We start from the raw sequence: 17867 nt of genomic DNA on the forward strand, positions 1-17867 counted from the left end.
AGACACTGTATTAAGTACTTGCATTTGTTCATATTATTTTCCTATTTTAGAGATAAGCAAAATAAGGCACACTAAGGTTAAACAATATTCCCAGGAAATAAAGCCAGTAAGTAGTGAAAAAGGATATAAATCCAGTTTCGACTGACTCCATGGCCCAAGTGCCTTCTACCTCTCTGAATTGGACCATCAGACCCCTCTGCATAGCTAATAGCTGCAAAGCCCCTCTTTAGGCTTTAAGCCAAAGCTCATTAGTATCAGAGATCACAACACAAGTGGTCTGACCTAAGAATCTGAACTATTTTAACTGACCTGTGATATGAATTATGTTGAAAACCGCTGGACTAGATCACTTTCTCTAGAGGACCTCTGCTTTCCTCGACATGCTCTCTAGTTTCACCCCTGCCTAATATTAATAATATTAATACCCTCCACAATTGCACCATGGCAGAGTCATTCTGCTTCCTGCCCAAAATCACGTGGAGGAGATTGTGTGGTATTCTATGTACATAGCTGTGTTTCAGTGTCATAGAAGAAAGCTTTTCTTAACCAGGTAAGCTGAAGATGCATATGTAAATCTTCCAAATATTTTGGCAGAGCTTAAATTTTTTTATAATACAAATATTGATATCACACTTCTAAATTTAATTCATTCTTACCTTTTTCTTGCCTGTTACTGTCCATTCTTTGAGTACTTCACTGGCACTACCTGTAAGAGAAACCAATTACATATTTTTTCTCCTACCACATGCATGCTCAAGCAGGAATTAGTGTCCCCGAATTTTGTAACTGCTGGAAAACCTCCAAAGTTCCCAATAGGAAAAGTTAAGGTTCAAGTCTCTAAGCTAATGTAATGAGATAATCATATCATGCTTACCTTTTAGAATACCTGCCCATTTAGATTCTCCTTCTCCATTCAATTTCCTCAGTAAGTTCTTCCAAGAAGAGACTAATGCAGCCTGACCATTTTAAAGATTCTTTTATTTATATATCTTTGACCGAATACAAAGATGACTGGTTTCAGCCCAAGTACGGTATCCTCTCTCCTCCAGAAGATTACACGCCACCTTAGCTACACTGTTTCAGAGAGAACTGTATACTACCCTAGACCCAAATACTAACATTATAAAGAAAAGAGATGAAGACGAAGAAAAACCTTACAGTATTTGGACATGTTTATTCTATACTGGTAAATTCAGAAAAATAGGAAAGGGAGACCTATTCTGATGTCGCTGTCACTGTTCCATGATGCGATAGCTTTAGGCAGTTTTCCCCAAACAAGTTATGTGGAAAGAAGTTTGTAAAACACTCCTCAGCTCTATAAATCAGAAGGCTTGGCTAAGCCTACCATTTTTTGTATGGTAGATAAGGATACTCAAACCCATATATTTGAATCACTTGCCAGGGCCAGACTAAATGGTACTGGAGCCTGAAAAAGAATGTTGAGTGCCTGAATCTGCCATCTGTGGCTGAGCTACTGGACCACTACTTTGTCATTGTTTCTTAAATTCTTATTACACCCAACTCCAATCAAGTCCCTTATACCACTGGCCACCTAATTTCTTCTTAACTACCATTAGAGAACTTTCTAAAATGATGGAGTCTTCTCAGCTTGTCTCTTATTCCAGGTATTATATAGCTTATGAACGAATTACTTCTAGGGTTGAAATAGGGAGCTTTAAGAGATATCTTTAAAAATGGCAATGGTATGTTATGTTATCATGGCGTCTGCTATACCATCTATGAAACACCAGATTGCCGAATGAATGTTATAGAATGCTGAAGCAACTTCTATTTGAACAAATACAAACTTATAAAAATATTGAGCTAGGATTACCTTCCATGAATGCTTGTACTGTTTTGTCCACACAATTATCAAAGTGCTGCAAAACCAGGATAATTTCATTGTTACTCTTATTGGGAACTATTGCACGTACTGCATTTATCTGGAAAAGAAGACAAGTTCATTTAATTCCAATATCAGTAGGTCAGTTGGAAAATGAGATCTCATACAGAGAATAACAGAAAGGGTACCATTTCATTTTTAACAAGATATATCACTCTTTAGTGTCAGTGTGAGTACATACAACCAACTCACTGGGAATGATTAATAGACGAGTGATAACAGTACATAAAAATTAATTTCAAAACTTAGAAAAGCAGAACATTTCTAGAAACAGATTTGTGCCAGGGGATTTCACTGGTGGCACAGTGGTTAAGACACCACGCTCCCAATGCAGGGGGCACAGGTTCGATCCCTGGTCAGGGAACTAGATCCCACATGCTTGCTGCAACTAAGAGTTCGCATGTCACAACTAAAGAGACCGCATGCCGCAACTAAGACCCAGTGCAACCTAATTAATTAATTAAAAAAGATTTGTGCCAGATTTTGTTTCAAGAAAGGGTGGTTTAATTTAGGTATCAGGTATTAATTTAGCATCAACATTTCCTCATTTTTAGCAAACTACAGAGAAAGGTGGGAAGTTTAATGAACCACCAACAATAACAGATTTTTTTTTTTTTGCGGTACGCGGGCCTCTCACTGTTGTGGCCTCTCCCGTTGCGGAGCACAGGCTCCGGACGTGCAGGCTCAGCGGCCATGGCTCACGGGCCTAGCTGCTCCGCGGCATGTGGGATCCTCCCGGACCGGGGTACGAACCCGTGTCCCCTGCATAGACAGGCGGACTCTCAACCACTGTGCCACCAGGGAAGCCCAACAATAACAGATTTTTGTATAGCATTTTTCAAAACGTTTACTTCATATCATTTAATTGTATAATAATGCTTAAAGATAATTTAAATTATTATAAACTGTTTCAGGTATATAAAACATAATGAACACTCACTATATGACAGCCAGTTTAATAAAATAAAATATAGGCAACTGAAGTGCCCATGAAGTCTCTCCTAAACCCCATTTCCCTCCTCTCCACAGAGATCTCTACCTTGAACTTGGTGTTATTTGATACGTTTTTGTACTTTTATGATGTATGTATGTATCCACAGGTAATCCATATTACTGTTTTGCATTACATAAATATTATCATATCGTACATGTCTATATTCAATTTGCTTTTTCATGTAACAATTTTTTTAGATTTTCCATGTTGATAAATGCATCTTATTCATTTATTTTAACTGCTACATAGCATTTCCATTGTATGAATATAGCCAATTTATTCATTCTCCTGTTGATGGACATTTACGTTCTTTCCAGTGTTTGGTTATTATGAAAAATGTTATAATAAATATTCCTATGCTTATGCTTACTCGCTGAATACTCAGTGCCCATGACAATGTTTAGCAAATTGTTAAAAAAAACAAAAAACAAAAGGGTCTTCTGTGAACAGTGAGAGGATGCCTCTATTGTATATAACCACTAGTAGAATTCCTGAACAGTAGGGCATCTACAATTTCATTAGAAATGCCAAATTTCCCTTTAAAACAGGGAATTCCAATTTTGTCAGTTATTCCTAAGGTATTTTAAGGTATTTTATATCTTTTGAGATTAAAAATACTTTACAATAATTGCATATTCTGTTTTCATTTTTGTATATCGATTTTATATCCAGCTATTTTGATGACTTCATTATTCCTAATAATTTGTTGCTTTCTTGGTTTTTCTATGTAGACAACAGTATTGTCTGTAAATAATGGCAGTTTTTTTTTCTTCCTTTCTAATCCTTATAATTTTCATTTCTTGTCTTACTGCACAATGTGAAATTGGTTATTTTTTCAAGAAGACCTGATTCTTTTTGGTAGAAAGTGGTAGTTAGAAACCAAGATCTAAGAGCTAGGTGTGTTTATTGCTACCAGGGGGTCATTATTTCTAGGTCCTTTCAGTGGATAGAGCTAGGAAATTTTGTTTCTTACAACGTAAGTTCATATATAATAATAAAAGTTCAAATATAGTATTAAAAGGTTTGGGTTTTTTTGTTTTTTTTGCGTGCCATGTGGCTTGCAGGATCTTAGTTCCCCGACCAGGGATCAAACCCAGGGCCTCTGCAATGAAAGCGCAGAGTCCTAACCACTGGACCACCAGGGAATTCCCCATCTATGCATTTAAAATGATGTATGTTATTTTTCATTCTGTATTTGTAAGCACTGTATATTAGAAATGTTTTCAGGGTATCTAGTCAGCCATACTGCTTGAAAAGGAAGTCCTTTTATAGACGAAGAGAAGTAAAGTATCTTGTTTAAGTAATTAGCAGAATCTGTATTAGAACCTAAGTCTTTCTTAGTACACTTGTTTTCATATCATTCTATACTTTTTTTGTTTCAGGCTTAATTGAACAACGATAAGGTTTAAAACCACACAAATGGGAAGGTATATAATCTATAATACAAAGAGGGCAAATTTGTAATATACATTTTTGAAATGAGCAAAAAACTTAGCACTGATCACCAGAAAATGGGCTTCAGGCAAAAACAACAGATTCAATGATAAAGGTAAAATTCTGATAACTTAAAATGTGAAAGTGTTTATATTACTGAACCAATATATATCTATGACTCCATAATCAACAATATACTTTTTAAATAAGACAGAGAACACACAGAAAGCTTTTTTAAAAATGTTTTTCTCAGTATAGCTCATTAAGGGTTATATTATTAAAAACAACCTTTTCTTCCAAAGGTATATTACTTAGAAAATTTATTTCTCTTCTTGCTCTAAAGTCTCCTGGACTTAAAAATCCTCTTCAAGTGAAAGGGTAGATCTTGGGACTTCCCTGGTGGTCCAGTGGTTAAGACACCACGCTCCCAATGCAGGGGGCCCAGGTTCGATCCCTGGGCAAGGAACTAGATCCCACATGCATGCTGCAACTAAGAGTCTGCATGCCGCAACTAAGAGTCCGCAGGCGGCAACTAAAAGACCCCACATGCCGCAACAAAGATCCCATGTACTGCAACTAAGACGCGGCATGGCCAAAAATATAAATAAAAATCAAAAAATAAAAATTGGGTTGTCTTAAAAAAAAAAAAAAAGGCAAGATCCTACTCAGATTGTTCTTTAAAGAATGTTGCTAGGGCTTCCCTGGTAGCGCAGTGGTTGAGAGTCCACCTGCCGATGCAGGGGACACGGGTTCGTGCCCCTGTCTGGAAAGATCCCACATGCCGCGGAGCAGCTGGGCCCGTGAGCCACGGCCGCTGAGCCTGCACGTCCGGAGCCTGCGCGTTCGGAGCCTGTGCTCCGCAACGGGAGAGGCCACAACAGTGAGAGGCCCGCGTACCACAACAAAAAAAAAAGTTGCTAAATGAGATACACACTTAGCCATATAAATATTGTTATAATATTAATTAATTAATTAAGATGTCTTCAAGAGAATTTAGAATAAATATATGTATATGTATACATGCAAAGCAAATTGCACGTATAGGCTCTGATTCCTCAAAACCTTCATGGTGGTTACTCTTTGATATAGAGTGGCATTCACACAGTTTTGTTCTTAAAATTTCACTTTCTTAATGAGTTTGTATAGCTATTGATTTTATTAGTACCTAAATTTTAACAAAACATTCAAGTTTCTTATCCACAGTAACTAGTCATACCTTCTCTTTCATGTTCTCAAAAACACCTCCCTGGGCCAGTACAGTATTGGACTGCAAATCAAAAATGAATCCTGATGAATCTGAAACAATGAGAAGGAAAAAATATATTCAACATGGTCCAAAGCTAACATATAATCCATCCCGTAAAATGGAAGGGCCAATACTAGCTGCTTTTCTCCCATAAACAGCTAACAAGAAGTTAGTTGTTATTTTGCAAATTCTATTATATAGATAACTGATAACTACATTTGCATTAAAATTATAAAATTAATTTTATTTTAATAGAAACTGTCACAGCTTGAGAAAAACACTAAGTACATCACCTATATTAGACTGTCCAGTAATCCTTGGTATCTTTGTTAACTATCTTATGTTAATTTAAAAGACCCTCTAAAGTAAAGTAGCTAGTAAAGTAAATAGCTCCTCAAGGTAAAGTTTAATACTAACAAATATGAAAATGTGAGAATGAGAGCTCCTGTGGCATTACTAATAACAACACATAAAAGTACTTTCCATCTTCCAGACTGCAACACACACACACCATGTTCTTAGACTATGAACTCCATGAACACATTTGTTTGTGTTCCCAATATAATACTTGATAAAGCAATGTACCTGAGTTTACATTACCAGCACAAATGGGAAAACTTAGTTCAATGTAAGTAATTACAGAAAAGAGTTTGGCTTCCCTGCACTTCTAAAGAAAAGGCTACCTATGAATTTAACCAGTTTCTTTACCCGTGACTATATGATCAACAAATTACCTCAGCTTTAACACCTGACAACTTTGTTTTAATCTAATGAGATGCGATCCTAGGACATGGTTAGAGTGCTTCTCAAATTCTGATGTGTATACTTAACATCTGGGGAAATCTCCAGTTAAAATGCAGGTTCTGACTCAGGAGTCTGGCACGTGGCCTGAGGTTTTTCCTCCCAAGCGGTATCAACACTGCAGATCCATGCACCATACTTGGGAGTAGCTTGGGGGTTAGAATTTCAACAAAGCAAGTAAAAGGGGAAATTTTGAGAAAAGGGGTTGCTGTGGTCTGAATGTTTGTGTTCTCCCCTCCAAATTTATATATGAAATCCTACAGTGATGGTATTAGTAGGTGAGGCCTTTGGAGAGTGGAGTCCTCGTGAATGGGATTAGTGCTCTTTTTTTTTAAATTTTATTTACTTATGTGGCTGCGGTGGGCTCTTCCTTGCAGAGTGCAGGCTCCAGAGTGTGAGGGCTCAGTAGTTGTGGCGCGTGGGCTTAGCTGCCCCCACGGCATGTGGGATCTTACTTCTCTGACCAGGGTTTGAACCTGTGTCCCCTGCATTGGAAAGCGGATTCTTAACCACTGGACTACCAGGGAAGTCCCAGGATAAGTGCTCCTATAAAAAAGATTCTACAGAGTTCTCTAGCCCCTGCCACCATGTGAGGACACAATGAGAAGTATGAAACCCAGAAGAAGGCACTCACCAGACCATGGTGGCACTCTAATCTCAGATTTCCAGCCTCTAGAACTGTGAGAAGTAAATTTCTGTTGTTTATAAGCTACCCAGTCTGTGGTATTTTGTTACAGCAGTCTGAACGGAATAAGATGGGGGTATAAAAAATACAGTAATATACTAGTGCGCTTTCCAAATTCTTTTACTATTATTTCAGAATTTAAAAAAATTTTTTTAACATCTTTATTGGAGTATAATTGCTTTACAATGGTGTGTTAGTTTCTGCTTTATAACAAAGTGAATCATCTATACATATACATATATCCCCATATCCCTTCCCTCTTGTGTCTCCCTCCCTCCCTCCCTATCCCACCACTCTAGGTGTTCAGAAAGCACCGAGCTGATCTCCCTATGCTATGGGGCTGCTTCCCACTAGCTGTCGGTTCTACATTTGGTAGTGTATATAGGTACATGCCACTCTCTCACTTTGTCCCAGTTAATTAAAGCCTCTTTTACAGCTCAATTGTTATCCTGTGTTTTAAAATACGTCCTAGTTGCTGTGGAAGACTGATAATTATAAGTTAGAATGATAACAATATTTTGGTACTAAAAGTGGAAAAGAGGATATGAATAGAGCCAATGTCATTCAAAGAGAAACTATGTTTGCCAATTACCATTGAACTGTGAATTAAGTTAGATTTAACCTCTGTAATATTGGCAGTATCATGATTGTTCCCTGAATGAAAAATCAGGTCACATTTACACAAACTCAGTATTTAAAGCCTGAGTTTTCCAGATGACGACATAATATGGTTAACTCCCAATTATCTTTATTAATTGAAAAGAGACACAGTACAGATAAAAATCTTATATAGCCAAAACACTACTACCCAGCAACCTTCTCAGAATTGCTTTAGGTTATCCAGATGATATAACCTGACAGTTGTAAGTACAGATGACCCTTGAACAACATGGGTTTGAACCGCCTGGGGCTACTTATACGCAGATTTTTTTCAACAGTAAATACTACAGTACTACACAATCTGCGGTTGGTTGGATCCATAGATGTAGAACTGTGGACACTGAGGCCCAGTTGTAAGGATTTTCCACTGCACTTGTGGGTCAGCACCCTTAACCCCCATGTTGTTCAAGGGTCAACTGTACTCTCTCCCAAAGACACATTAATGAGCACTGAGATGATATAAAGGACATCAGTAATCTTACTAAGGAATCAAACCACCAATCTCTTTTAGGGAAAAGAGGGGATACTTAAGGTAAAATAGCATTTTGGAATCTATATTTAAATGAACTATTCGTATTTCTAATTTCTACATCATCTAACACTTTTTATTTTTTTTTCCTTTAACAACATGCTAGATGAAACCAAGTGCAAGGAAAACAAAGAGTAGTTCTGCAAACACCTTCAGTCACTGCCCCCTCAAATTAGCATAAGTATTATTAGTGTTTATTTGGCATACCAGTTAGGATAATGATTAAAAATACATAAAGCATAAGAACCTAGGGGCAGGACAGGAATAAAGACACAGATGTAGAGAATGGACTTGAGGACATGGGGAGGGGGAAGGGTAAGCTGGGACGAAGTGAGAGTGGCATGGACATATATACGCGACCAAATGTAAAACAGATAGCTAGTGGGAAGCAGCCGCATAGCACAGGGAGATCAGCTCGGTGCTTTGTGACCACCTAGAGGGGTAGGATAGGGAGGGTGGGAGGGAGATGCAAGAGGGAGGAGATATGGGGATATATATATATATATATATATATATGTATAGCTGATTCATTTTGTTATAAAGCAGAAACTAACACACCATTGTAAAGCAATTATACTCCAATTAAAGATGTTAAAAAAAATACATAAAGCAGCTGTTTCAGTCAGGATCCCAGCAGGAAACAAACAGCACACTTAGACTGGGAAATCTGAAGACAGTTTAATGAAGGGACTATTTTCGAAGGTGCTGGTAGGGAGTAGGGAAACCACAAGATAGAGCACAGTACTCCTTGGCTAATAATAGCGACGTATATTGCTACTGGAGGTTTTAAAGAAGGTAAGGAGGGAGCAATTACTGGAACCCAGAGAGAGCAGGCTCTTTCATCTTTGTTTCGTCTGGTGTGGAGACAGCCATAGGATAATAGTCCTTTAGTGAAAGGACACAGTAAGCCCACAGTGACCCCTCAGGGAAAGATTGGGGGAACAGATACTCCTACCTCACTCTCCTCCTTGCCTCTGGTCTCCTGTCTATGCTGCCCAATAGCCAAACTCAACCAGAAGCCCAAGGGCAAGAAACCTGTAGTCTGACCTGTAGTCTGTACAAGTCAGCCTCCCAGGGCACAAATGCCCATTTTGTATTTATATTCTAAATCATGAGTTCGCCAAAAAGGGCAGCAATAATTTAACATCTTAACTTGTCTATTCACCAGCTAATATTGCCTCTTTTTACTTAAACCAACAACTCAAGTAGATTCAAAACCCTGCTTTAATGAACTGGAGCTTAAGTGCCTCTCAACATTTAGGGAAAGTCATTTTTAATTCCCACCAACATTTAGTGATTTAACAATTCTCTTATTTTTTCGTACAAAGAAAGCCTAAGATTTACTTAATTCCATTGGTAGGAAATAAGGCAGGGTCTCATCATTTTACAACTACTCTATGATAGAAGGTCATGTATACTCTATCAGAAATAAATTTTTAAAGAAAAAAAAAAATGAAGTTAGGGCTCCCCTGGTGGCGCAGTGGTTGAGAGTCCGCCTGCCGATGCGGGGGACACGGGTTCGTGCCCCGGTCCGGGGAGATTCCACACGCCGCGGGGCGGCTGGGCCTGTGAGCCATGGCTGCTGAGCCTGCGCGTCTGGAGCCTGTGCTCCGCCACGGGAGAGGCCACAGCAGTGAGAGGCCCACGTACAGCAAAAAAAAAAAAAAAAAAAAAAAAAAAAATGAAGTTAAATACTATACTCTGGCAAGATTCATAAAGGATATGAGGAACCCTTGACACTGAGCTTTCTTATTATCATTTATCTCATTCTATCAGGAACCATCTCACAGGTTTCTTGGAATTATTTCAAATAGCACAGATTTAGGAACATTTTGGGAAAAGTATGCTATTTATAGGATCACTGACATATTTGTAAATATTGCAGGCTTTGTTATTGTTTTCACTGGCTTCAAAAATCAGGCAAAAGTTATGTCAATGAGGATAACATAGAAATATCTGACTATCACATATATCAAACCAGACTTGAGCAAGTTTTTTTTAAAATTGAGGTATAATTGACATATATGTAACTTTATATTCAATAGTTTCAGGTATATAGCATAATGATTTGATATTTGTATATATTGTGAAATGATCACCACAATAAGTCTAGTTAACATCCATCACCATACATAGTTAGAATTTTTTTCTTATGGTAGGAACTTTTAAGATACACTCTCTCAGCAACTTTCAAACAAGCAATACGGTATTATTAACTATAGTCACCATGCTGTACATTACAGTTCCAGGACTTATTTATTTTGTAACTGGAAGTTTGTACCTTTTGACCCCCTTTACCCATTTGGTCCTCCCCCCACCCCCCACCTTTGGTAACCACCAATCTGTTCTCTGTATCTATGAGCTCTTTTATTTTCAAATTTTAGATCCCACATGTATGTGAGATCATACGGTTTGTCTTTCACTGACTTATTTCACTTAGCATAATGTCCTCAAGGTCCATCCATGTTGTCACAAATGGCAAGATTTTCTTTTTTATGGCTGAATAATATTCCACTGTAATATATACACCACATTTTCTTTATCCATTCATCCATCAATAGACACTTAGGTTGTTTCCATATCTCGACTATTGTAAATCATGCCACAATGAACATGGGGGTACATGTGTCTTTTCGAGTTAATGTTTTTGCTTTCTTTGGATAAATATCCAGAAGTGGAATTGCTGGATCATATGGTAGTTCTATATTTAATATTTTGAGGAACCTCCATACTGTTTTCCATAGTGGCTGCACCAATTTACATTCCCACCAACAGTGCAGAGAGTTCCCTTTTCTCCACATCCTGGCCAACACTTGTTATTTCTTGTCTTTTTGATAATAACCATTCTAACAGGTGGGAGGTGATATCACATTATGGTTCTGATTGCATTTTCCTGATTAGTGATGTTAAGCACCTTTTCATGTACCTGTTGGCCATCTATCTGTATGTCTTCTTTGTAATTGAACACATATCTCAACAAACTTTGAAACATAGTCTAATTCTGTTTTTAATTTATAATTTAACCTGAAGACCATATTGTATTCAATGTTTCATAATTAATTTGGTTAAAATGTCTGATTATATTCACAACTCTCAGGATGGAAGGAAGAAAGGCAGGCAGGCAGGCAGGAAGGAAGGGAAGGAGGGAGGAAAGGAACAAAGGAAGAGAGAAAACAGTATTCGTGAGGATGTGGAGAAACTGGAACCGTCATACCTTGCTGGTGGGAATGTAAGATGGTATAGCTGCTGTGGAAAGCTATATGGTGACTCCTTAAATACATAATTAAAGATAGAATTATCATATGATACAGCAATTCCACGTCTGGGTGTACACACAGAAAACTGAAAGCAGCAACTTGAACAAATATTGGGTTGGCCAAAAAGTTCATTCGGCTAGTGAATACATTGTTCAATAAAATTCTTGGTGAAGATGAAAAATGTGTCTTTTAGTTTTACTTAAAACCGAACGAACCTTTTGGCCAACACAATAATTGTATACCCATGTTCATACCAGCATTATTCACAATAGCCAAAAGGTAGAAGAAACAAAATGTCCATCATCAGATGAATGGATAAAGAAAATGTGGTGTGGGGCTTCCCTGGTGGCGCAGTGGTTGAGAGTCCGCCTGCCGATGCAGGGGACACAGGTTCGTGCCCCGGTCTGGGAAGATCCAACATGCCGTGGAGCGGCTGGGCCCGTGAGCCATGGCCGCTGAGCCCGTGTGTCCGGAGCCTGTGCTCCGGAACGGGAGAGGCCACAACAGTGAGAGGCCCGCATACTGCAAAAAAAAAAAGAAAATGTGGTGTGTATATATATATACACAATGGAATATTATTCAGCATTAAAAAGGAACGAAATTCTGACACATGCTACAACACGGATGAAGCTTGAAGATACTACGCTAAGTGAATTAAGCCAGTTACAAAAGGACAAATACTGTATGATTCCACTCATATGAGGTGACTGGAGAGTCCAATTAAAAGGAGGGAAAGTAGAATGGTGGTTGCTATGAGCTGGGGAGGAAGGGGGAAAGCAAGATCTTGTTGAACAGATAACAGAGTTTCAGTTTTGCAAGTTGGAAAAGTGTGGCGATGGACAGTGGTGATGGTTGCACGGCAGTGTGAAAATATGCCACTGAACTGCACACTTAAACATGGTTAAAAGAGTAAATTTTATGTCATGTAAATTTTATCACAATTTTTAAAAATTTAAGTTCTAATTATAAAGAATGTTAAGAAAAGAAAATAGCATTGTTTTCTAATGTAAAATTTTAAATGTAAGGATCCCTTACTGAGATTCCAAGTTAATCTCTGCAAAAAATACTTGGTAAGCACCTACCACGAGCCAAGCTAGGCATCGAGGATACACTGGCAAACAAGACGTCTATGGTTCCTGCTGAGTTTTATAGTCTAGTGCAAGAGACCAGTAAAAATAATCTAACAATGACAGCAACTATGCACAGCTTATTAAATTTCACAGTACTAAATACATATACTAGACGGCCACCATAACACCATTTTGAGGCAGAGATTTTTTTTTTCGGCTGCATTGTGTCTTCGTTGCTGCACGTGGGCTTTCTCTAGTTGTGGTGAGCGGGGCTACTCTGTTGTGCTGCATGGGCTTCTCATTGCGGTAGCTTCTCTTGTTGCGGAGCACAGGCTCTAGCCAAACGGGCTTCAGGAGTTGTGGCACGTGGGCTCAGTAGTTTGGGCTTGCGGGTTCTAGAGCGCAGGCTCAGTCGTTGTGGCCCACGGGCTTAGTTGCTCCGCGGCATGTGGGATCTTCCCAGACCAGGGCTCCAACCCCTGTCTCCTGCATTGGCAGGCAGATTCTTAACCACTGAGCCACCAGGGAAGCCCAAGGGAGCCCAGGGAGACTGTTGAAAGCTTTACTATTTAGGGTCCTACCTAAAAAGATTTAGCAGAGCTAATATTATTAAGGCGCAGTAAGGCTCTTTGAAAGTACTAAAGTGAATTCAATCTGATTATCAATGAGAAGATTGTTTCCTTCATGGAAAAGTTTGTTCCCCCAAATTCCAGGCTGCTTACAGTAAAGAGAAGCATAGAGGGGGCTCAACCCAGACATGGAGTAAGTCTAAGGATTCTTACAGGGGCTAATGCATTTGTGTCTTTGAATTTAACAACTAAAAACGCATGGTTTTAGATTGTTTATGTATTTTTTTTCATTGACATGATGGCAAATTATTATATTATCCAATCTGACAAGTGAGGAGAAAGGTGGAAATATAATCCCTTCCAGAATACCTTCTCTTCACTTTACAATGATGAGAAAAGTCAGTCATGTTACTATTCTTTACCCAGACTCATACAGTAAGAAACCTACTGCAGAATCAAGGACAGAGTCGAAGTTTTATGCTACACACAAAGTGCCATAACTCAACAAATATACTAGTTCTCAAGTTGCCATTATTTTAACAAAAAGGTGGTATATCACCTTTCTTCTAAGGATCTCAGATTTTTGTTATTACTCACTGATGTTCCTCCTACATACATGAAACAAGTTGGATTACAAAATTATTCACATTTCACCATGGCCAAAGACAGGCCATACAGTTAAGAGCCAATTAAGTGCAGGTAAGCCCAGAGATGAAGAACCCTAGACATACAGATAACCTAACAAGTGTGATGATCACTTGTCATATTTTCCCAAACTGTATCAACTTCCTTTTAAAAATTAAAAAGCAAACTCAAAAGCAGAGGCTAAGTGCCAGAAGTGGTATCTCATGAACAATTAAACAATCTGAAGTTCTCCTTTAGACTGAACACAGCCAGTACTCAACCACCTGAAAGAAGATAACTAGTCTCTTGCAATTGCTTTTTTTGAAAAATTCGCCAATTTTGAGAATAATCCACATATAAATCACCCTTAAAATTACAAGTGGAGTTCAGTTTCTTCATGGGCACTAATGGCAAACATAGGGACAGGGGTTAAAGTTATTGTCACAGGCACTACTAGCTAAAGCCTAGAGTGTATTCACAACTTCAAACTGAAGATGCCACCAACTTCAGTTTCCTAGGTGGTAATTCTCTCTTCTGTCAATTTACCTTCTAAGCTTAGAAGAATTATGACTGTTTTGGTAAGAAATAAGATACTTATTTAAAAAGGGGGGATATGTGTAAATAAAGGGGATTCAGGCTTAAAAGGGAAGCAAATCAGAGATGAGAAATTTAGAAAGGCAGCTATGTCAAAATGCCATTTTGTAAGATTTCTAGTTTGCCTTAAGTAATTCTACTATAGTATACTATTGTAGCTTTCTGAAATGCTAGCACTTTTATATGTTTAGTTGTTAAAAAGTTATTTAAGAAAGCTCCATCCTAGTTGCCAATCCTCTTAGTAGGTTGTAAGGAGTCTCATCGATTGGTCTTCCTAGCCATTTCGGATGACTAATGTGGCTTCAGTGTCCAGAAAAATCCACACTTCAACTACCAATCAATCTGCTAAGTGGGTCTTCAATGAAAGAAAGCAGCCTTTTATCTTCCTGTTGCTTCTGCTTTCACTTGTCATCTAGTGTTTTTTCTTTTTCTGGCCGCACTGTGCAGCTTGTGGGATCTTAGTTCCCCAACCAGGGACTGAATCTGTGCCCTCGACAGTGAAAGCGTGGAGTCCTAACCACTGGACCACCAGGGAATTCCCTTGCCATTTAGTCTTAAGAGCTGATTAAATTTTTTCTTTACTTTGCTCCTTTGAGTGCTTCTTCAGCTACATTCTGAAGTACGTTGTGCCTCTTTTTATAGACAAAGCGCTTACACTGGGAAACTTCCTAACATCTAGAATAAGTTCTGAGTTTTCAAGGCAGAGCTTGATGGGAAGTCACGGGTTTTATTATGCAAGCAATTAAATCCTACTTTACTCTCACCAATAGATTTTCCCAGGTTTCACGCAGATGCAACAGAATAAGCTTCTATTTTTTAAGTTCCAAAAGTTCCTGAGTGTCTCATTATTTAAAAGGTTCGCTGGTTGAATGGTAGATAGGAAATTCAGGCCACGTTTCAAAACTTTCTTAGTAACGTATTCTAGAGAATAGCCAGGAGACAATGATATTGATTTTAATGCCAAACGTCTTCTGTCTCAATGCCATCTCTCATTAGTCTGAAATTAGTTCTCCCACATGTGAAATAAAATGCATAATTAAAAAAATTATTTCCTACTCCATACTGTCCTTCAAATTCTCAGAATTCTGCCAGCTGTTTCAAAAAAGAAACTCAATTTCACAAGTCAAGAAAATTTAAAGCCTTAAAAACTGTGATTTTTTTTTTTAAAATAAAGAACTCAAATCTTTAATTACTAAGATCAGTACATGTTATTTGCTGATTCTAGATTATCTCCGAGTTAATGCTTTATATGCAAAACTTCGTATGTAGTTCCAGGGATGACATGAATTCAAATAGTTACTTAGAAAGTTATGAAGCCACAGGATGATTACTTTGATATCTGTTTACAGCCAACTTTCAAGGCTTTTTTTAAGGAATGCGGCACTAAAATAGAATAAAAAGTAAAATATCTAGGTAAGACCTTCTTTATTTCCAAGCAGTGAGAAGGACTGGCTGAGTTTTACCTTTCTGCTTGTTAATCTCTCCCAGCCTTTCGTGAAAGGAAGAAATAAATTGTGATGTGGCTAAAAGATGAACAGCCAGTAAAAATGGGGGTGGCGGGGGGGAGAATCAAGGAAACTAGATAATCTAAAAAGCAGAAAGTCAGTCTGCGCATAAATCAAGTCTTCTAATATGCCTCTGTGTGAGCTGAGTCTGAAGAAAAACATACTTTCCACTGCTAAGGGCCTATATGCAGTCTCTTACAAGTCAAACCCTCTTTTTAGGTTTCACTAATATTTCTCTGTTTAATGGATCTTCTATTTTATGGGATCATTACTCTTGGATGTCCTTACAATATATACCATAGTTCTGGGCTAATTTCGTGCACTGGGTGAGTTGAATGCATAGGTTTTTATTTTTGCTTTTTAAATTCTTTCCTATTCCTCATGGTCTTTCAGATTCTCAAGAATTCTGCCAGCTAATCCAGGAAGGAAACTCAATTCCATAAGTCAAAAAAATTAAAACACTTATGAACTGTGATATTTAAAAGTAAAACAAACCTTCAAATACTAAATCAGTGCACACTAGCTGGGAGAATTCCTGAGAATCTGAAGGAGAGTAAGGAGGAGCGATTTTTTTTTTTAACTGCATTTCATTTCATATGTGGTAGAATATCTCTCAGTTTAGATCTGAGAGATGTTCTGTTTGTCATTATAAAAGACTTTGCTTTGCATGTTCCTTCTAGCACTGTAAATCAGTGACTGTCTTCCCTCTCTACCCCATCTCATCCCCCTTGCTTCAAAGTACAGAAATGAACAAGGCAATCCTAATTGCATGCTTCTGTCTCCAACAAAACAATGACTTTTCTCATAATACACAGCACCGCAAAATCTGTCACTCTTCATTCATTAACCTTCATGCAAATAAGAATTAAATCTGTCAGCATTTCTTTCTTAAACTGACTTATATGGATCAATAATCTACTTTGATTATAAATATTTCTATTTCTAAATAGTTGTTACAATTATCGCAGAGTGGACACTAGCTTTTAAGCATTATACTTGTGAATGTAAGAAACATGCTACCTAAATAGCACACTTGTTTAAACCCATTCTGCCTTAATGAAATGTCTTTAAAAAAATTTTATTGTGAAATATATGGAATTATTATATATGAAATTACAATTATAGAATGGAATACTTTATGTGTATGTGCATTTACAGTGCATACACACATAAAAGTATTACAGCTTGATCAGTTACCACAAAAGAAACACCCAAATACTACTACCTCAGTTAAGAAATAAAACGCTAGTACCCCAGATGTCCTCCTTATGACCCCCTTCATCATTATCTCCTCCCATCTGCCAAAGGTAACCACGCTCCAAACTTCTTTTCTTTATAGTTGACACCCCCTAGGCACATTTGACTAAATATTAGGGTATAGTTTTACTTTTAAAAGGAATAATTCCGTACATATTTTATTTTTGGTGCATGACTTGTCTTGCTCAACACTGTAAGATCATGCGTGCTCTTCCAAGTAAATGTAGTTTGTTCATTTTCTTTGTTAAAAGTATTGCATTGTATGAGTATGCCATGGTCTGTTTATCTATCCTGCTAGTGATGGACAAGTGGGTCGCTTCCAGTTTTGGGACAATACAATCAACACTGTTTTGAATATTCTTGTACAAGTCTCTTGGTGCACCTGGAAATGCATTTCTCTTGAGTATACCCAGGAACAGAAGTTAAGCCATAGGGTATGCATATCTTCAGTTTTAATACATAATATCAAAAAGTTTTTCAAAGTAGCTGCACAAATTTAATCTTCCACTAGCAGTTTTTAAAAACTTCTACTGCTCCACATACTCACACTCTTGGCACTGTTATTCTTTTTAATTTTAGCCTTACTAGTGCAAGAGTAGTAGTATCTCACTACTACTGGTTTCAATTTGCATTTCATTCATTTCTAAAGAGACTCGGTGCCTTTATATATGTTATTAGCCATTTTAATGCTCTCTTTCCTGACATGCCTACTTTTGCCCAGTTTTTGGAGGGAGAATTG

The 17867-nt window shown here is 37.8% G+C and overlaps 1 protein-coding gene across 1 annotated transcript in view; it reads right to left on the reverse strand.

Moving 5' to 3' along the window:
- SPATS2 (spermatogenesis associated serine rich 2) overlaps positions 1-17867 on the reverse strand; it is a 136841-nt gene that overhangs the window by 36177 nt on the left and 82797 nt on the right. The window contains 3 exon segments of the mRNA XM_032645176.1: positions 657-706; positions 1835-1943; positions 5548-5627. Coding sequence (XP_032501067.1) covers positions 657-706; positions 1835-1943; positions 5548-5627 — 239 coding nt within the window.

The sequence above is a fragment of the Phocoena sinus genome, chromosome 10 (assembly GCF_008692025.1).
Source record: "Phocoena sinus isolate mPhoSin1 chromosome 10, mPhoSin1.pri, whole genome shotgun sequence".
Lineage (NCBI taxonomy): Eukaryota > Metazoa > Chordata > Mammalia > Artiodactyla > Phocoenidae > Phocoena > Phocoena sinus.